The 23084-nt window shown below is 35.0% G+C and overlaps 1 protein-coding gene across 2 annotated transcripts in view; it reads right to left on the bottom strand.

The window, feature by feature from the left end:
• Window positions 1-2748: 2748 nt before the first annotated feature.
• The window catches only part of LOC143229010 (beta-1,3-galactosyltransferase 5-like), a 46329-nt gene continuing 25993 nt past the window's right edge, over window positions 2749-23084 (bottom strand). The window contains exons 1-2 of one of the 2 annotated variants that reach the window (XM_076460626.1): window positions 22065-22226; window positions 2749-8710 (exon numbers count right to left, since the gene is read on the bottom strand). In XM_076460626.1, coding sequence (XP_076316741.1) covers window positions 7619-8710; window positions 22065-22211 — 1239 coding nt within the window. In that variant the 5' untranslated portion in view covers window positions 22212-22226 and the 3' untranslated portion in view covers window positions 2749-7618. Of the gene's footprint in view, window positions 8711-22064; window positions 22227-23084 lie in introns of those variants that run through there. The other variant, XM_076460627.1, reaches the window with a different exon arrangement.

Raw genomic sequence — 23084 nt, forward strand, 5'->3', positions numbered from 1 at the left:
GAATGCAAAACTTGGAATCTCAGCTTCACAGACTAGTACGTTAACCAATGGACCACGCTCGGCCCGATGTTTGTTTGAAATCCCAAACGTAACGAGTGGGAATGGAATACGAATTTTATAAATGAACACAAATTTGCGATATCTTGGAGGTTAAACTGGGGTTATATTCAGTTACTAATGCAACTTGCGTGTCTTTGGGTACTTAACGACACAGTTTAAATCCCTTTTCAACATTACTCTTTGTTTTATGATAGACAATGTATGGATCGCCTCCTTCTCACAGTGGTATGTTATTTATGTTTTACAAACCAGTGATCCATGCCTTACAACAAAACAACCACAACTATGTAATTCCATAAAATCCACTGTGCACTGAGAAGTAACTTTGTACGCTTAACCACATATTTAAGCTTTCTTAAATTGTGATAGATGGCGTGGATTTCTTTTAATTATTGTTTTTATCCTACAATTTGCTCTCGCCGTATAAGTTTGCTTATAACTACCAGGCTTACAATATACTGCAGATTGGAAATAGTTATATTAGTCGTTCGTATTTGAACTGAAATCGACGCTTTAATAAGGATGTCAGGAGAAAAAAGCTTTGCCCAGTAGATAAGAGTGACTGTCGTAACATGTTTGTTATGCAAAATAAAAATAAGAAACAACTAAGGTTTCACATATGTTGTTCCTGTACCACACGTCTTCTCCAGTAAGAACGGTCACTTATTTATTTATTCTTGAAAGTCACTTTAAAGCCTGACAGTTCATTTGGGCTCTCACGTTTAGTAGCGGCAGACATTCTATTTACTGACGGACACCCACATTTTGTGGCAACATATTCTACTTACTGGCGAACACCCACATGTTGGGGCGACAGATCCTACATATTGACGAACACCCTCATATTGTGGCGATAGACCCTCCTTTCTGGCGAACATCCACATTTTGTGACAATGCATTCTACTTCTGATGAACCCTCATGTTGTGGCGATAGAATCTACTTAGTAATGAATACCCACATTTTGTGATGAGAGATTCTATTTCGCAGATTTTTATTATTATTAACTTTGGGGGCTCGCGGCTCACTCTTTCCAAATAATTTTTTTCTGCATATTAATAACAAGTATTATTCTCATTTTATTGATCTATATATATTTTTTTTAAATCACAAGTTTAAGTTGTGCGTTAAGTTATATTGCACTAGGTACCTATAAAGTGATATGCTATATCTAATCATGGGGAGGTTAAAGTTTAAAACTTTAAATTATAAAAGTAACTCTAGTAACTTGCAGTCGCCTTGAATGACATGTAAAACTAGCTTCTAGCAAAATCTGTGTTTGTAACAATGTCGGTCCGTCCCCAATTTCAAGTTACTGAATAGCGAGAATGCAGCTAATCAACAGCACCCTGCTACCCAGACTAAAGAACTAACTATCATTCTAATTACACATTCGCAACTTAAGATGTGTGGAATATTTTGTGGTGTAGCGCGGATTCCAACTGTCTTACCAGCTCCGACCAGCTGTACCATATGGAGCCAACCTGCGTCCTTTACAGATATCACGTGGTTTTGAGATCCGTTACAATGGCAAAAGAAATTGTTGGCTTGTCAGACTAAAGTTTTGACATTTTATGCATAATTTAATTATAATTCTTTGAAGAATGTTATATATTGTTGATTTACTAATATTTTGTTGTTTATTACGCTTATTCCACAGTGTGTTATGAAACTGAAAAGAACATGGGTAAATAAATCATTTGGGAAACTAGGACAGTATGAAGGATTATACTCTAAAATCGGATATTATCCTCGAAAATCTACATCACTTCAGTTTATTAACATTTCGTACAATTGTATAAACACAGAGCAACACAACCCACAAAGTAAGGGTTGTTTTTTTTATACTGCTCAGTCTGAATGACACCCCTATACTAGGTCATTACAAATTTATTTCTTTGATGCACAATCACTGCTATGTTTATAACGAGTGTCGAAACCCAATAAAAAGCTCATAAACTTAACGATGAGCAATTTTCTTTAAAATATGTAGTGGATGTTACCAGTGATTAATGATCTTACTGCAATATTGATCACTATTTATATCGTTAGTGTGATTCACATCCTATCAGGTTGTAACCAACAATTTCGTCGACCTACCTGCAAGCAACTTAATATATAAATAGAATAAAAAAAATGCATTTGAAAATTCCATGCGGGAATTCTAGTGTTATAATCAAGAAACGACACCCCCTTTTTTTTTTTCTCAAGTAATGTCACTGTCCAGACTCAAGTCACGTGACAGACCCAAGTTTCATTTCATTGGAAATTCTCAGAAGTTAATAAAAGAACGGAAGTAGAGAAGACAAAAACGACAACCATGCATTATTTTTCGTATCCAACGCCGACAAGGGGTTATTGGGTCCGCTGGGATAAGCCAGGCATAGTAATGATTGAGACATTAATTTATTAATTTTATACTGACTAAAATACTAGTCATATGTTTTAACTAAGTGCTTGAAAACTAAGGCCTAATTCCAACACACATGCCCTTGTATTTTCACTTAGAAAAGTTACGTTCCTCTTCAATAAAATAAAAACGATTTGTATGTAACTTTGTTAAAAAATGAAGACACCTGCAAGCGTTATATGGATCACAAGTTTAGTGCTATACTACAATATATAGATTCACAAACAAAATAATGTTAGAGAGAAAAATAACTAAATAAACAAAAGCAAAACCCTTTACACGATGAAGCAACATTTTTTTATTTGTCCACCAACGTTTTCTTCAACTACTACTGGTTTTACAATCAGTTCATAAAGGTACATATCTGTTCGATTCGTAATATACATCTGTGGAGTTCTAATTTTAAACGGAAGACAATGTTTTAAAAGATACCTGGTAATCTCAGCTGTAGATAAATCGCAAGACAAAAATATGCGAGTCTTGTTACTTCAGGATATAATCTTCATTATCGTCCTAGCGGTAAACATGTTTATTAAAAGTTGAGATTTTCTAACCCTTATCTCCGAATTATTCCTTACATGCCGCTGTGGACAAATTCTCTTAAGGTAAAGCTCATTCTGTTGAACTAACAACAGAACAAGATGCCATTCAAAGCTTTCAGATATCTTTTGTGTATAACAGTTAGTAGGAACTCAATGATCACTTATTACTACAACAAAAATGACACCATTCACAATGCGCTTATTATACAGCATTTACAAAATATATGAACGATCAACTGAGATGGAAACATCCACAAATAAATCCAAACTTTTAAAAAACCTCTTCGTTTGCTTTCTAAGTTGTAGTTTTTCAACAAATAAATAGCTATTTAAAATCAAATGTTTGGAATATGAACTCAAAAAAAGGACATTAAAAACAAAATTCTGAAGTCGGTAGTTTCAGTAACGAGGATATTAAAATCTAAACTTTAACCAACTATAGCATATTAAACTAGCTTCCTAATAAACTTCAGTTTGTTAAACTTCACGCAAATGAACTTCAAAAGAACTTACAATGACAATCATTAAAAGGTCTTAAAAATAATTTTAAAAAGCGTTTGTTGACATAAGACAAGCAAGCTATTAGCTATAACAAGAAACTTTCTTATAAAACATGAATCTTTCAGCATTTTATGTTAACATTTTAAATACATCTTCGACACTTTAACGTTAATTAATTCTGCACATGTAACCATTGTTTTGTAAACCCCGCAATGTTCTCGAGCCAGATTTTTTATAAACCGAGTCATTCGTTTTAAAACCCATCACTCTTATAATCCAGATGTTAATAAAATATTCAGTTTTCCTAACCTTAATACTTATAGATTTGAGGTTTACTGAAAAAAATACCCTTACTTTATAATAACCTTTGTATTTCAAAGAAAAAAGTTAGTCTGAGATCATAGTGTACTTTTTTTAATGTAGCCATACAACATAATATTAAAATTTACTTCGTTGTCAACTATGTAACCAACCTAGCGATACTTATTACGAAATTCAGAACCAGTCAAAAACTATTCAAGCCATTGCCGAAATAAAAAAACTCGTAGGGCCACAAGTGCACAACTGTATACAATAACGTAATACATGCATTTTACATCGATTTTTCCACAAAATATTTAGAGCAATTTGGACAACCAAAACATTTCTTTTCAAAATTAATGCGCAAGTCGGTAACGTGTTCGAGTGAGTTTTCTTACAGCAAAGCCACATTGCTCAATCTGTTGTGTTCACTTACGGGAATCGAACCGCTGACTTTAGCATAATAAATCGGAATGTTTGCCGATGTCTCACCATGGGACAAAGCGTTCAAACAGTCCAGAACTTCACATTAAGTTGTACATAGCGAAACATTTATTAACAATTTCAAAACAAATTTTGTAGCAATAAAGTGTTTATTGAAAATAAATTATATACATAGAACTGTAGTAAGCCAAAAGAGAATTTTGCTAATTTCGCTTTCATTTTGAGCGATTTTACCTATTTGTAGTTGAAATCGCGAATTCCGTTAGAATTTTTTTCTTTCGAAATTTAGTCAAGTTATAAGAAGTGGGGCTAACTTGTTTTTTCATGTGATTACCGAGTAGTGTAACATTATGGATCTTGAAAACAATTTAGAGCATGGTGCATGAATACTGTCAAATCTGTGAAAATTAAGTCCATTTATTTATAAAACTCAATGTCATGCGAGAAAAATAATTTCACTGACTGGAAATTGACTTTGTACAAGTAACTAACAAACAATGTAAATCATTTTAAATCAACAACTGCAATACTGTGGTATTTTTTTTTACAATTAAATTTCAAATGCAAACGTTCGAACATCAACTGTGGTAGATTTTTTTTTATAAAAAGTTCAAAATAACTGTTAAGAGATATTTCGTTTTAACGACATACAGTAATATTAAATACCAACTAATAACTGTTATTGTAGTTTTTATTATAAATCAGATTTCACTTTAACGATACACAGTAATATCAAATACGAACTAATAAGTGTATGCGTGACCACATTAAATGACAGTTTAATCGTTGGCGTTTTTACCGATCAAAATTCCGCTGGTTGATAAATGAATAGTGATGGGGTATGCTTCATCCAGATTTAAAAAACAAACAAACAAACAAATATTGAGTATTTATTATGATAAAAAGAGCAGAGAAAATTTAAACTTAATATAGAAATCGCTATCCATTAACATATTTACCTCAACTCTTTTTATGCAAGATTCACTTAAGTCGATATAAATAACAGATAAATATGTTAATACAACAGCGTGCGCACGTATGCCTCTGTCTATATGGCGCGTAGGTTTCACACTGACCAGAAGTATTCGTCAATAATAATTTAACATTGAGAAAGATCGCATACTACGTGACAAACTGTTGAGAATAAACGTGTTAAATACTAGTTAACCTTGAAGAGGTGTCTTTTCTCTTAATGGCGAAAAGTTTAGAGAATTAAAATAAAACCAACGAGCCTTTGTTCTACGCTGTTTAAGTGCAATGTACAATAGAGATACACACAGCAACATCTTTATAAAAAAACAAAAAAGTCTACATTTTAATTTAGAATGCCCTTCAGGGGGCACTCACGTACTAAAATAAAAGTTTTAAATTTCACAGGAAGTCGTTTATAAATTTGGTTTCATAAAAAGGAAAAGTTGGAAGTAATTTTTTTTATTATTATAAAAATATTCTCACGATAACATTTGTTTAAAATTACATCCTACTCAGGCGTCCGTCTACTCTAATTACATGCATCAAATCACGCTAGTAATAAAACTGTAAAAGTAGCAGTACAAAGAGCTTAAACGTAAAAATTAGTCTCAAAATACGAAGTTAAATATTAAAAAAAAAATAATGGATGAAAAACATTAAAACAAATCATTGAGAATACCCGTTAAACAGTACATTCAACACATAAAAGCAACATTTACTTCAAAGTAACTAATGAAATAATCTCAATTAGGAATTATGCACATTGTTGTTACAATTAAAACGAAAATAATAAAATGCCAGTATTACACAACTGAACGAATTTGTCGTTATTGTTGAATAATACTAATGCAACCTCATACTTCTAACAAACATTTGGTTACATGTCATCGTGAATAACTGGATCAACAGTTTTCAAAAATTATGTCATTATAGCTAGTTAACAACGTGTTTCTAGTACGGCTTACCCTTATTGGCCATTTTCATTCTAGTCTAGTCAGGCTTATGACGTTTGTTTTACTCCTGTGACAAACGAATAGTGCATTTCTCCACACTGACTCGAGTAGGATCTTGTCGGCCAACCCGTTTTTCACTACACTATCTCGTGACAGTTAATTCTATGTTATGTGTAATGAAGTATGAATGTTTGGTGGTCAAGAGGTGGCCATTAGACTAATGAAAAATGATTTCTGACGAAACAATAAAGAAATTCCAAGTACATGTTTGCTACAAAGGACAGCCATTTTTTGTCAAACTTTCCATATATCATACAGATAGAGATCTTTAGGTTTAAATATTACCCGATGCGTTTTCTCCCCCCCCCTCAAACTTTAAAATCACCATTAACCTTTGTTCTAAAATTTATAGTTTAATTGTCAACGCGTTACTTCGATGTCAGTGTCTACCTTGCTTATTTTTACCGCCGAATTTCAGAATCGTAATTTATTCTAAACAACGAAGACAAAGTTACACGTTAGGCTTAGAGCTAATACCAATGACTACTCACCATTCAATTTAAACAGAAAAAAGTATAAGCGACAACTATTAATATGGAACTTAATTAATAACGTGTGCTAAATACGGTAACTAAAACGTCTATAGAGTATCAACACTTAATTCATAGATATATAAAATTTAAAAAAGGTATCCACACACTAATCTGTAAGCCTGGTGATGCTACGATAAGAAATGGGAAGAGCTGTAAATATCACGACAAGGTATCGCCAGTGGTTATACCCTTACACACAAACACCAAGGCAGAATACAATCTGGAAATTTGATTTTAACATACTGTTTCTCCTGGACTTTCCAAAATGGCTTAGGAAAATAAAAAACAATTAGTTTATACAAACTTCACGAAGTACGCACTTCCGTCCGCACACATATCGAAGATTTCAAATATGCCCCATGGTCTGTCTACATGTCTTTACTTCCTTTTGTGCACCGCAGACACTCAAAATAAATAGAACACTTTGAAATATAATAAAACTAAGCAAGTTTCACTGTGGTCGAATATTTAAATGTTAAAAAAAAATGGAAGATCAAAGGTGCTATATCGGGCAAAGACTCAGAACAGTGAGTGTGAAACTTTTCAACGTCCACCTTAACAGAATTCCAAGCAATGATAAAACCAAAAAATAAATACAATATTTGGGTTTTGTAACGTATGTGACCTTTACTCGGGTATTCTGATAACAATGTTAGCAGAAACAAAGAAGGTAATTTGGTATTGGGAAAACTTCATGTCGGTTACCCCGCTGGTAAAAAAACCACATTTAATTTAAACATCAAAATGAGCACACAAATGTCTAAATTTCCTACTCTTCGAGAACCCGTCCTTTTGTAGTACAAGTAGGTTTTTGTTCTAATAACATCACAATGAGCATACAAATGTCAAGTTTCTTCATCTTCGAGAATTCGTCCTTTTGTAATACCAATAGGTTTTGTTCCACAAGGCATAAATGGTGTCAACTTCAGCATCGGATGACCAAATAAATATGGTCGACTTAGCTTAGGGCTCTGAAGCCACTCGAAAATCTCTTCTTTCGTTACTGACAGTTTGTTTGTAAAGTCCACGTGGTTTACACCAGCTCGTTGAGCCAAGGTTCCAGAGACATGAACATCATCTACCCAAAAGTAAGGGACCTGGGTAGATTGGAGGTAAAGGTTGAAAACAACATCGGGAGACATTATAATACCCCAACCTGCACAGTATGGGGGATAATATTTCCCAGGATACTCTTTGAAACTCACCCTCCATTTGCTACGTTGACTACGCTTTACATAAGGGTTTCTGATAAGAAAACACATGATAAGACCGCGAGGGGGCGCCAAACCCAATGAGCCCTTCAAGTATGTCACTAATTGAAAAATGTCCACAAATATGTCGTCGTCAGTTTTAAAAATATACTTAGCCTGACGGCAGAAATACGTCACCCATTTGAGTCCCATAACATGTTTGTAAGTGAGATTCTTGTAAGTGTCGAGAAAATTACCCTGCACCATGTCACGATGAATGTAGCTCTCCCTTTCTAGGGCCTTTTGAACTTCACCCCGACCTTGAACTTCACCAACCATAAACACTATGCGCAAGAGATCGTCTACGAGATGGCGTTCTTGACCCCATGTTTTTCGTATTGCTCTTCGTTTTTGAAAATGATCTGGTGCACTGTGAATAAATATGACTAAGAAAATATCTGGAGCATCATCACAACGCCGGTTGTTTATCAGAAAGCGAAAGTCTGTCTTATCTACAAGCGTTGTGAAGTCTGTGACTTCATCAAGTAGACTCATGTTGTAGGCATCCACTGATGTTTGCCACAAGATAGCGCTAGGAACAGGCTTTCTAGCGTTAGGGCTAACATAACTACTAGCGTACCATAAGAAGTTGACCACTGTACTGGGCACCAGGAAGACGAAGAAAAGCACACCGCAGTTAGCTCGTTGATCACACCTTGGCTTGAACCTCATGCTGCCCGGGCTAACCTGCAAGAAAGAAAAACAAATTATTCTAAAAGAGTAAGCATTTTCACAGCTTATGGCCCATAACCGAGTATCAATATTTTTATGGTAAAAACGACCAGCACTTGGTTTAACGCCCTTTCTGCGTGTATTATCTTTCCATTTGTTCATGGTAGGATTTTAGGCTTGAAAATTTAAACAATTTAAAATAACGAGGTATGCCGGGGGGGAAGGGGCTATTCCCGAAAGGGCCCATGATTATAAATATTTGGTGAATTATGCTTGTTGAAAAAAAAAATCCTTAATTCAATGGAGTTTTTAAAATTACGACAGTCAACAACTTAAATGAAGCTTTGCCAGTTACACGGTAATAATTTCCTTAAGCAACCAAGTATAATTGAGAGAACAGGAGATTTAAATTATTTGGAAGAAGAGAAATTAAAGAAAAAGTAAATATATTCATTTCTTTATCCAACTACAACATAACTAACTTACTGCACAATTAAAAATGTGGCCTTCATTAACATTTAAATAATCATATATTATTTAGGCCTTCTAAATCTGTGTAAGTAATACAAATTATACTATTATTTACAGTAATAAGAAAATCGTTGGAGAAAAAACCTGTAGTTTATGTTAACTTGTAGGTCAGCCAATACAAGATAATTTTTAGAATAAATATCTACAGTCAACCAATCAGAGATAACTTGTAGATTGTATATCAGCTTAAGCCTTAAAGGTTCCTTACTGACAAATACGTATCAAACTAACTACACTGATTACTGGAAGGTTTAGTTCTCATCTAAACTGGTAAGCTCGCTTTAATATTACAATAAGGAATCATAAACAGTGGGAAGCTTGCAAAAAAGCTTACTCGGAAGATTAATTATCATTTAAACACCAAGTAAGCACTAGATTAGCCACTGTTACAGCATACTTTCTTTACATTAACGACCGAATACGGAGTTCACGTATATCAAATCCCATCGACCACCAATAACTTTCCATTCGTTAATGGTAGTTTAGGTTTGAAATTTTCAACAATTTAAAACAACGAGAGATGACCAGCTCCGACTCCAAAGAGACTCATTCTATTATTTCAAGAACTGAAAAATAAGGGGAAATTTATAATGTGAGTAACATAAAATTACTCGAGTTTTTCAAAACAGTCAACAACTTTAATAAAGCTTCGCCAACGACACAGAACTAATTACCTGAATAACAGGATTAGTACTCGCAAAGTGCAAATTCAGGAAAAGTTTTCCAGGGTAGAAGTTAAAATCTGAGGGCAGGGGAAAGACAAGAATTTGTTTTATAGTCACTTAATGTCTATACCTAGACTCTTCTGTTGTGACACTTTTAAAACACACTGATTTTTTTTTTTTTAATCAGTGATCAGGTCAGTGGAGAGAGGAGGGTGCATGATAACCCCCCCCCCCTTCACACACACACAACCACGGTTGTTTAAGTTCACAATATTTCATCTGGTACAATCAAATATTAAATTTTGTCGATACATGAGGCAGGGATGGATTGAAAGTCTGAAACGGCGCGGGTAAATTAGGATGGCACACGTGTATTTACAGTAGGTTAGTCATTAGCACTGGGATAGAATGACCAGGTTCAGGTTATTAACCCACTGTCTCAGGCGTCAAACAGCCTATCGAGATTTTGCCTAGTGACCCGGAAACTCAATCCGTTCCTGCATGAGGAGCACGATTCTTCTAAAACATGTTCACAGAACAAAGGAGATAGTTATTCACTGTCAAAGTTCAAAACGAAACCGACTAGCCATTAAAAGAGTGAAGCATATCAGAATACAACGCTGTGAACGTCATCGATGATTCCACGCAACGTGTAAAAAGGTAGAAAAAAAATCCCCAATTCATATCGATTTTACAATTTCCTGAACAACCCTTGAGAGGCAATCGTCTCTCCCCAGTCGGCTCAGAATAATACGAAACTTTAGCCGCTGACGTATGCAACTTTACCGGAGTAAGATAATTACAACATGTTTACGACTTCTCGAAGATTCGGCGTTCGTAGCGCTAGAAATAATTTTTTGTCTCTCAAGAAGTATTTACCAAATGTATTGAGTGTCACGGACAAGAGTTTGTATTGTATGCTGGTGTATGTAGCGACTGAAACATTTAAAATGGTTTGTATGCGTCAGTATTATCTTACAATGCATATGGTCTCACGAATATCCTACAAAAACACAACATAATTAGCAATTACTTTGTTTTCTCACTTCTCTCCCTGATTGCGAAAGTGTCGCCCTTAATTTGATCTTAACACTTTTATTTTAAATGCAAGTCCGAGATCACGCAATGAAATCTCTGGGTCTAACACTACAATTCTAAGTAAACAGTATATTTTCAGCCTTTATTGTGCATTTATCTTGAGTCTGTTCTGTATGGGAAAGGTCCTTTCGCAATCAACGCTTGTTATACACACACACACACACACAAACGAAGCTATTTTACACTAGGAAACTGATCACCAAGCAGCTAATAACTCATTTACATAAAATTTCAAATTTTCGAGTTTATGCATGTGCCTTTGAACTTGGCCTATTGAATTTGTACCATATCACTTGTTAAGCACGGATATAACACCTATTCCAGTGTTTTCTTAGCATCATTTAAACATCTGGCGTGTATTGGTTCCATTAAGATCTGAAAGACCATTAATAACCCCTATCTGCTATATCTTCACCACAAATAGAAAGCTCAAGTACATGTTGTTTTGTGTAAATAATTGTTTGGTTTGTTTTGAATTTCGCTACATGAGGGCTATCTGCGCTAGCTGTCTATAATTTAACAGTATAAGACAAGAGGGAAGGCAACTAATCACCACCACCCACCGCCAACTCTTGGGCTACTCTTTTAAACAAAGTGGGATTGACCGTGACATTATGGTGCCCCCACGGCTGAAAGGACAAGCATGTTTGGTACGACGGGGATTCGAACCCACGACCCTCAGATTACGAGTCGAGTGCTTTAACCACCTATACAGTCTTCGAACACAACTTTCGATGTTCGTTTGGGAGGTTCAACAAATTACACACAAAGCATGAAATCTTTATTATGAATATTCTCATCACGAAATTAGTGTCACAGAATTTTTAATAACATTATTTTTAAGCTTACAAAACGACTGTCAGTTGTCCTGATGACAGAAATAAATTCGAAATTAATGTAATTGTTACTTCCCAAACGTCGGTTCGATCCCTGTCTCGGTGAGCAGCACTGCTAATGGCGTATGAGATACTTTGTTTTTGCTTACAGTCGAGTGTAGACCACAAGACAAGACTAAAACAAAGCGAACTTACCTAGAAACAGCTTAAATAAAACGTAAACAAAATAAAGTTTGTAAACTATCGGCGATTGTTATAAATTCTTATATCTACCATAAATGTATTGTTATCGGTACGCTCGCAAAGGCCATTTGTTGACAGTTACACTCCTGGTTTGTAACCCCCCCTTTATTTTTTCTAAACACGATGGAAGCGCCACTTTCACACCGTCTAATCAACATACACCTCAATTAATTAAGCAGCGTATGCCCCCCCCGCTAGTACAGCGGTATGTATACGGATTTATAACACTAAAATCAGGGGTTCGATTCCCCTCGGTGAGCTCAGCAGACAGCCCGACGTGCTATATAAAAAAAACAAAAAACACACACGGCAGTGTTTCGGCGATCGTATATACTTACTGATCCATATAAAATAATAAGAAAAGACATCTCCAATATTGCATACTTTCCGCAGATATATGGAACACTGTTCAAAGGAATGTCGTACTAAACACAGGACATTTCCAAGAAAATATTTGGAGAAAAATGCATCTGAATATATCTGATAAGAATAGTTATGAAAAAGATGTGATTCATGACTATTTCAGCCGCTACAAACTGCTATCAACCAACCAACCGCAGGTCTCTATAGTACTGACAAGTGTACCAGACAGTAGCGGTCTGAAAACGTAATGCGACCAATACAAGAGCGAGTCACCCCACTTCAGTATTTTAAAATGTGTCATACGATCCATTAAACGTAATTATCGCTTAGTGTCGGATTCAAGCAATTTGTAACCAACCTTCTCGCGCAGTTGATCCCTTACTTGAAGCATTAATACCGCGGTAAAACTGAAATATCTACCAAACTCAAACCGATCGTCAGGCTAATCCTAGGATAAGTAAATGCTGCTGATACCCTACCTAGTCTTAACTTAACGCGCGGTGAAGAGTTATTTAAACAGCAATCTAGCAGAAACTAACGGATACACATCAGACAACATTAAGAAAAAAATAAAAGTAGATGGTGCCATTACTTTTCCACATAAATATTCACTCCGTTATGATGAAAATTATTCCCAACTAGCTCGCTCAACTGCATATAATTAAAAAAATTTAAACGAAATATTAACCTAGAAAGCTACATTATGAGAAATACAGTCAGTAGTACTTATGCCCTTTAAACATACTAAAAGGGCCCGGCATTGCCAGATGGGTTAAGGCGTTCGACTCACATTCTGAGAGTCGCCTGTTCGAATCCCGGCCGTACCAAATATGCTCGCCCTTTCAGCCGTGGGACGTTATAATGTGACGATCAGTCCCAATATTCCTTGGTAAAAGAGTAGCCCAAGAGTAGGTGGTGGGTTATGATGACTAGCTGCCTTCCGTCTAGTCTTACACTGTTAAATTAGGGACGGCTAGCAGATAGCCCTCGTGTAGTTTTGCGCGAAATTCAAAAACAAACATCCTAAATAAATCGAAAACACAGTACAAGACAACCTTTTAGATACATGTTTAGTAGAGGGAAGGCAGCTAGTCAACACCAACCACCGTCAACTCTTGGGCTACTCTTACCAACGAAGTGTGATTGACCGTCACATTATAACGCCCCCCACGGCTGAAAGGGCGAGCATGTTTAATGCGACGGAGATTCGAACCCACGACCTTCAGAGTACGACTCGAACGCATTAACCCAGGCGGTACAAGTAAACAGTTCTAGCTCCGAATAAACTAATAATACAATATAATTAACCTTTCTGAATTTCGTGAATATATCAATTTAAATTGTTTTAAGTTAAAAACCATCGACACTGGGAACGGGTATTTTTGGTTGTTCACAAAATGTACAAAACTAGAGGGGAAGCAACTAGTCATCAATATCCACCACCGACTTCTGGGTTACATTTACCAACGAATAGTGGGATTGACTCGTGTTTTAACGCCCCAAAGGCTGAAAGGGCGAGTACGTTTGGTGTAAGGAGGTTTCAAACCTGCGAGTCGAGCACCCTAACCACTTGGCCACGGTAGGCTGCTAGCAAGAAGACAGAAATAATTGTATATCACTCAGTGCTGCATGTATGAACCAACACTCGTTTAATCGAACAATTACAATTTTGCAATGGCAAGAAGGGTGGATGAGGTCAACAGCTCGATTTTTTCGTACTCTGTGGCCAAATTATTGGTCAAAATGCTTCTTTTCATCTGTCCGATTACTTATCAGAAATTAGTTTTAAACACCAGACAGACAACCCTACTACATCCAATAGTAAGCAACTTTTCATACGTAATGCTACCGCACAATCACAGTAAAAACGTGATGTTAATTCACAAATTACTGACGTAACCAGTTGTTAATTCTTAACAAACCTGATAAATATTTGCTCTTATTAAACCGACCAAAAGAAAATGCGTCACTTCTTTATCTCGAGGCGTCGAGAGATCAAAAAAGAGAAAATGCAGTCTTCCACATTGTCAGCTTTTTAATAGTTCAATTAAAGGTGCCCCCCGCTAGTACAGCGGTGTGTCTTCGGATTTTCAACGCAAAATCAGGGGTTCGATTCACCTCGGTGGGTTCAGCAGATAGCCCGACGTGGCTTTGCTATAAGAAAACACACCCAATTAAAGATTTAGGTCTAATCTGCATTTACTTAACGGGCTAGCCACGTATAATCTCTTAGTGGTACTTCCCGTTTAATAGAAAACACTGTTTTAAAAAGTAATATCTTATTAATGATTTTTTTTTCTATTTTATTAATTTAGTAATAGCATAAAATATCCCCCCCTCCCATGATTCACAGAAACCACACTATCACTTCAGTAGGTAAGTGGGACGTATGGCACCTGGAAACATGTTCCAAGTTTGTATCTCTGGACGGCTGGAATAGGTATTAACATTTATTTCAAGTGGGTTTCTCGTCATCACAAATATTCCAAATATTGGTATTTGTTAGTGGACATCGGAATAGTTTCAAAAATGGCATCCTCGAGATACCAAGTAATACACAATCATAAGAACCTATACCTCTAACCGTCGCCCATCACAACCTAGATAATTCGTGGAGCGCGTTGGTATACCTCCCCAAATAAAGCTAGAGCCTTGTGCAAATTAATTGAAACAAATGGTCATTTTATATTCTTTTCAGCATGGCGGCCAGTGTAGGCTCGCTGTTTTCCTTTAATAGTAATTTTTTCACACAGACGACGTCATTAGCTGTGTTTTGCAGTACGGTCGGTCTATTTTTGAGATATATGACGAAATTTTGAGGAATATTACGTTATTCGAAATTGCGTTAGAAGGGCAAGGAGACCAGTCAAAAAACAACTTACCAACTCAATGAAGAAAAAACGGTATCAATGGGGTCTGAAATACAAGAACTGGACGCAAGAACACTGGAGAAAGGTGTTATTCAGTGACGAGACTCATTTCTTCGTACAGGGTCAAGGAAGTCTGCCTGTTCGCATATCTCCAGGTGAGAAACTTCGAGAATCTCGCAATCAGTTCGTAAAACATCCCTTGAAGATGTTCTGGGGCTTTTTTAGCTACTATGATGTCGGACGCTTACATATCGTAGAAGGTATGATGCGAGGACCACAATACATTGAAGTTTTGCAGAGAAGAGTCGTTCCAGAATTGAAAAAGATTTACAGATGGATCTGGAATTTTTCAGCAAGATCTGGCTCCGTGCCACACATCGAAACTTGTGAAGAATTTTATGACTACAACGCGAATAAAGGCGCTGGACTAGCCTGGAAACTCTCCAGACTTAAATCTGATTGAAAATCTTTGGTCGATTTGTAAAGAAAGACTTCGGGGAAAAGACTACGACGAAAGATAAGCTAAGTGAGGCTATAATTGAGGTGTGGTACTGAGATCCAAAAATTAGTAAAGATTGCAGTCAATCCGTAGACTCGATGCCAAAGCGGATTAATGATCTTCTGAAAAATAAAGGCGGTCATACCATATATTAATTTGCGAGTAATTTTTGGATTCTCAGAAATAAAACAATGACAAAAATCGTCATTTTCAGTCTTGTCTCAATTTGCACAAGGGTGTACATAAAGGCCTATCCGAACCACCTCGAGTCCCTACAAAGTTTTGTCCTCTTAGTTCCAAAGATGTTCGCAAATTGACAAGTTCATAAATAAATTAATATCGAAAAATGATTATCCTGAATTCGATAAATTGTTTTTTTTTTTCATTGTCTTTAGTTTATGAATTCAATACTAAGTCTTCCTATGTGGCCAAACCTCGCAAAATGGCGGGCTTGAGATCGAAAATATATTTAACAGTGAGGGTATTCAGCTGACAAAACGCATTATAATCACTGAAAAACATTTAACTGGGTTTACTCATTACTGTGTATATTTTCAGTTATAGTCTATGCTTTCAACCAAAGTTAACACTGATTGGATATGATGGATAGGCTCACCAACTTGATACCACGTGCTTAGCATCGGAAGGTTTACGTGCAATGCTAAAAAACTGTTGAAATCAAATATCAAAACAATTTAGACTTTCTTTGCGGCAATGATCTGACGGTTGTATGACACAGGCGGCCGCGAATATGAGTCATATCATTACAACATAATGTTTTGTTCCTTTAATAGGACACTACTGGTTTTGCTATAACTTCTTCAGAAGCGTTCCACTTAATATAAGCATAAACCATAAATTGGTTTAAAAAGTAATTATAATCGGCCCTATTGTATACATTTGACATTAAAAGTAGTAAAACTTATTAAAATAGTTTGTATAGTTAACGTAATTCCTTATAATAGTCCCTTCGTTTGCGACTTATGCAAAATCTAACACCCAATGCATAAAAATTTGCGAATTTTTGTGGTTGGCCATTCAAAGTGTTACGACAAACGTTCTTGCATCATATATGATAGAGCAGACGTTGAAGGGTTAATGTAAGGTAAGGTAAGGTGTATTTACTGAGCTTTCTTAAGGATGTTTACAAGTAATGGTGGATTCATATCAGCAATTTACTTGGCCATGGGTAATTAAAAAAACCACACTTTGCCTCTTTGATATTGCTGTTTGTAAAGAATTAATGCATTTATTTAAATACACACAACAGTATATACCGCAGAAAGTAAATATGACGTGCATCTTAACCAAACATTGCAAATGTTTTTTAGCGAACAAAATACGTTAATAGAAGCGCTTCGTTACCCACAAACAACCCAGTCCCAGGTTCCTGTGCATTAATAATATATTGTTTGTTTCGGCTTGTTTTTCAGTTTAAGTAAATAACATAATTAGTTTGAGGTTTGGATTTGCTGTTTTTAACGTAGTTTTTCCTTATGATTTTACTATTTAACTTAATTAAAATTACTTATTTTCACTAATATCGTTATTAACAACACCCAGTCCTACGTTACCGTGTATCGTTACCAATAACAACCAATCCACAATTAAAATGCTGTTTAATATTACCACTAAAAATTATTCCCCGCTTCATATTTGTCCAAAAATATATTTCAAAATGTCAAGATTAGAATTTGTACTATTGATAACTGCAACGACATCTGTTGGAAACTTTATGGGTTACCAAAATTGGTACACTGTGTCCCTACGAAAGACAAAAAAAGTGTATTATTACCTATACGGATTGCCAGGTTTATTTATCGCTTCCCTTCCAGTACATAACTTGCTGCAGTTATAAGTTAATATTAAACTGTCTGTCGATTCAATAAAATTCTGCATTTTTGTAGCATTGGAAGACGAAACGAAAAAACACGTTTCAGAATTAGCGTGCATTTTCATGAGCAACCACATTCATGCAGGATTGAGTTGGTTTTAAAATATTGTAATACACACGCGCTTTCGCTTCGTACATACAATTCGGAAAAAAAAATCGCTTAAATAAGATAATTGCTTTTGTGAAATAACATCTGTATTGCATATTACATGTATGTCACATATTCACGACTTTCTATAGACGTAAATAAAATCACGACCTGTATTTCCAGAATGCAACTGCGTTAATTAGCTATCGATATCGGACAAGTTCACTCTTCGCAGTTTACTCTCCCACCCCATTTAGAATTTGTAATTACGAAGGATTTAGATTTATTGCTATGGTAACGGACTCCCTAAGGCTTACGCATAGTAGTAAATACTATTTCCTCATATACGACCTCTAAATCACTAATTTACCCTAACTGCCATCTTGAATTTATCCTTCCTATAGTACAATATTGTAACAATAGGAGTGCGTGTACGTGCAACTTAGGCATAGACAACAATGCCAACTAGGTAGACCAAAACAACCGAAAACAAACATCTGGCTTAGTGACAATAGTATGACGTGCTTACAGTAATGACGTATTTCTGACGTTACCACGGAAACAGAAAACGATCACAGTGTTTAAACGTTGACGTTGCGGTACTTTTCAAAATGATGTAAATAGCTTATGTCGGTTATAAATACCGACCTAATGACAGATGCTGCGTTCTAGAACGAGTTGACCTGTCACAGTTCCAAAAGTAACAAAATCATAGACCAAAAACAGAAAGCGAAAATTGTGACACGTGTCACTGGAGGTTCAAACTTAAAAGCTTGTGCACAATTCGAAGTTACCTTATAAAAAATGCAGAAACAATAATGAATATGCTTTAAATCATGGTATATACTACAAACTGTTTAAAGTAAAACGAGCATTAGAAAGGCAATGACAATTTCACTAGTTTGTAAGTAAATCATATACACACAAGTACCGTAAAAAGCTTCGAACCAATGCCTGTGTAATCACTCTAAAGTAATAAGCAGTTGAATAGCAAATTATTTCAGAAATGTTTACCAATTCGTCTTAATTTGCTCTTAAAGTAGAATGACTAGTATGTAGATAAACACAATGGTTGTGAAATACAATTTCATTTATCCAAAAACAGTAATTAATCTGTGGAATAGGTTGCTTTTGAATGGTAAATCTAAGAGAAAACTTGATAAATATTTGAATAAGGACTGGTTTTGGAGTTTATATATGTACTTTAGTGGATAGGACAGTATAGATGAACCAATAGATTCCCTGTTGTCCTTGAACGTTATGCCAAACAAAGGGGGGGAGGGCACAATAAGAAAAACAGTTACCGCAAAGTTCTCTACCCGCGTGTAGTAAATCTCACTCTGGGTCTCCTACCATGTTAAGCCTAGACGTCGCTGTTTCTCTCACTGGTGTCTTACATTGGACGAAGTATCTCCTTCGATCTAGCACGGCAAACAGTTTATCAAGGCTCAAATAGAACTATACCGCTCCAATAAACAACTGCACTCTTCAATTTAAGATAAACAGAATAAAACCATATATTTCACACGAAATGCTTATTACCTTCTCCGTTAACAAGTTATCCGTTTTAATCTGTGAAGCAACGCAATTTAATATTTAGTGGTAAGAGCTTACCAATTATTTTACCGGTGTGCGTGCGTGTATAAATAAATAAATATATGTGCTAGTTATAAAGGCATTAAGTACAAGAGACAACAGGACAAAAAATGCGCTGTCTGAACATTTGAAACCCGCTTTTCTGACACCTGAGTGATGTAATAGGGCCACTGAATTTTCATGCTGTAAATCACCTTATATAACTTGCAAATAAGATCAAATATATTTCGTTCAGCAGAATATGAACGAAAATTAATCCCCAACTGACTAACGTAATCCCATCTTAAAAGATAAGAAATTAAGTTCTAAAAATAATAATAATAATAATATACATCAAAAACAAAGTACAGTTTTTCTAATCAGTGTATGAACACTACTGAAGATTTAATCTCGAAACATTTAACTACTTGTATATTTAAATTTCTTTACCAAATCTTTAGCATGACTACTGGTCTACTAGAGGAAATAAAAAGCACACGTGTAGATTTATTTCACTGACTTGGTTTTAAGCTACAGTTGAAACTAGTTTTCTCCTGCAATTAAAATGTCACAATAATCAAATATTTTTACACCTGAATAACAGACGAACTTTGTACTTTATTTTAGTTACTTATGCTTGTTAATGTAGTTTTTCAAAAACAATTAGCGATGATGGTCTTTAAAAAAAAATTACCCAAAATAATATTATGTAGGAATTTACATATTTATTAAACTCACATATGAATTAAGTTATTTTCCCTATACCAAGGTTATTTTAACCAACAGCTCTTAATCATTTTCTTACTGAATATTATCCTATTTAACATCGAAATTATAAAAAAAAAGAATTGCGATAGATGGCATCTGGCATTATTCCAACTGTACAAGTGACGGTGCACGTGGACATAGTTGAAATATTAGTATTAATACATCAGAGACTTAGCATAGACATCTCTATGATAACCAATGCCAACTTGACTGTTAACATACTTGGATCACTTTTTAAAAACACACCTTACATAACCAACACATTGTTGATTGTGCATGAGTTTGGAATCAAAGTGTGCAAGCCACGACCTTCCACAAGTGCCTGCCATTAGACATGTCAGAGTTAAATTATTCATGGTAGAAGACAGTAAACACAAGATACAAGTGAGGGAAAAGAAAAACTGTAGATGTAGCTATAAACTTTGGGAATTCTAGACGTAATGTAAATACAATACGCAGACTGTACGATGAACAAAAATATTTTTATTCTTCACATGAATGTTACTTTGTAATGCATCTTTTAATTGTCCGAGTCAGACAAGCAAGACATAGGCGTACCTTGCGTACAAACACCTTCGTGACTGTTGTTTTTATTACGTACAACAGACTTCTACAGTTCATTAAAAACTTGCTACACTTTATAGAGATAGACACAATAAATTCATAATAATAGTTATTTTGTCTGCAGTATATGATCAGTCTAATGCACGTAACCCTTGCACAGTCGGTTAATATAGAAGTTAAACTTTCACACTATTTAACAAAAATTAACAGCATTCAAGGTTGCAAGTCTTACTTTTGTACGCCACTTTTAGAACTGCTTTGCAAATGATATGTGGATACCATAGTCGCATTAAAATATTACAGTATGGAAGATAACTGATAATAATCATATCCAAATTTTAATATTTAAATTATCTTTAATGGCGAAAAGTAAATATTAGAAGTAATCCGTGTATGGCAAAAAATGAAGTTTATTAGTATTAATAAGAGAGGTGGAAGAGTATATTTGTAGCAATTTCAAAGAATTTGAGAGAACGTAAATAACATGCCCACCACATTATACCTACCATATCCAACACCAATAAGGGCTCTCGATATATACTAGGAGGTGTAAGGGGCATGAAAAATAAAAGGTTTATTTCGTTATTAACTTCCCCACTTTTACTATTATATGGCAATGTTTTCAAGTCTAGCAACTACAATACTTAGAATAATTTGATTCTAAAGTATCTATTGTCATTAACCAGACATCTATTCCGGTGTCAACGTCACTGGCCTTATGTTTTGCGAAGCAGCATGATAAAAACTGCTTAAAATCCTTCGAAGTCATGTTGCGAATGGCTAATTTCGTGCTTGGATTCTACACTGCTATTGTTATTTCAAGCATTAGAGTAAGTCGTCTGCAAAAAAAACCAAAAAACAATATAATTTACATCGAGCATATAAAATGTCGCAAAATTTTTCGAGGTTGAGCTATAGTTTAAGTTCAAATTGGGTGAGAAAACACTTTAAAAATTGAAACTGTTCTTAGCGTTTCATAAAAACGTTTGATTGTTGTTTTTGTAAACTTGTGTAAATACCAGCATGCAAGTTGCAACTCAATTGTAAATATAAAATTAAGTATTAAGAAAACTAAGTGTGTAAAGTACATAACATTTAACACAGTCGTAAGAAATGAAAACTAGATCTAAAAATACCTACATTGCAAGCTTTATTAATGAAGCAGATCAATTATCTAGCCCAATATAAAAACTTGAAATATAAATAACAAACTACATTTCATTAGGCCTAGTTACGCCTAAACACGTTTCTATGTTACAACTGCAAGTATTAACAATTCAACTGTACAACTAAAGTAATGAAACCTGCGAGATTCTTGTCTGTAACTGTCTCTAGCTGTTAATATAAATTTCAAGGCTTGCACATGAGTACGTACCTGGCCGGGAACAGCAGGGTACGAAAACTTAGAAAAGTCAACACTACACAAGACTCCTAACAGAAGTTCGACAATCGCAAAGACGTATATACTTCCATCCAACGAACATAACACCCTTCCTTTTCTCTCACCATGACTACTGCACATATTCTAGCGCGTGCGCAATACGTAACTGCAGGGACTGGATAGTTCCGCCGCTAGGTGCATATACCTCTACACTGTCGCTTTGGTCAACAGGGATTATGGTAGCGTGGTAGGACAGTATCCAGTGTAAAGTTAAGAATTTGAACAAAAAGTCCCAGAAAAAACTGTAAGCAGCTGCAACTTTTCCGTACTTTTAAATATTATTTTTTTATATTCCATAAATAAAAATTCTGCTCTATCTATATGTTCTATTATTCCTTACATGAAGATTATCGATTGTTTATTATTAACGGATTACAGACACACCTTACGCAAACACACAACTACGAAATATATGAATAATTCTTTCAATGTATGTGAACAAAAAGTACATTTGTTAATAAACTAACCAAACTGACAACACGAGAAATACGTTAGTAGATTCAATGTGATAACAAAATATTGTTCATTAAACTCCCTTTAATTTTGTAAGAGCATGTGAAATACAACGATTTTCTGTGAATATACATGACTAATATAGACGTGAAACATCATGAGATGCAACACATTTATGGCTGAAAGCATTAGAATGGAAAACAAAATATTATTAAACTAACTAAAAATAATAACAATAGCATTTTATAACTAAATACTTTGATAACACAAGGTGTGATTAAATTACCTAATTTCCAAGATCACCCAGACAAAATATTTAAAAAATTCGATTAAAACACCCAACTTCATGTTCAAATTGAATAAAATAGCAGACTTGAGGCATTTTTCCATTTCCGCTAGTGGCAAAAAATAAATAAATAATTTTTTTTATAGCTGAAAGTTAATTAGATTTCACTATCCTCATAGAAGAGATTAATGGTAAACGTACGAACTTATATAAAG

Source organism: Tachypleus tridentatus, chromosome 10 (assembly GCF_004210375.1).
Source record: "Tachypleus tridentatus isolate NWPU-2018 chromosome 10, ASM421037v1, whole genome shotgun sequence".
NCBI classification, from domain to species: Eukaryota; Metazoa; Arthropoda; class Merostomata; order Xiphosura; family Limulidae; genus Tachypleus; species Tachypleus tridentatus.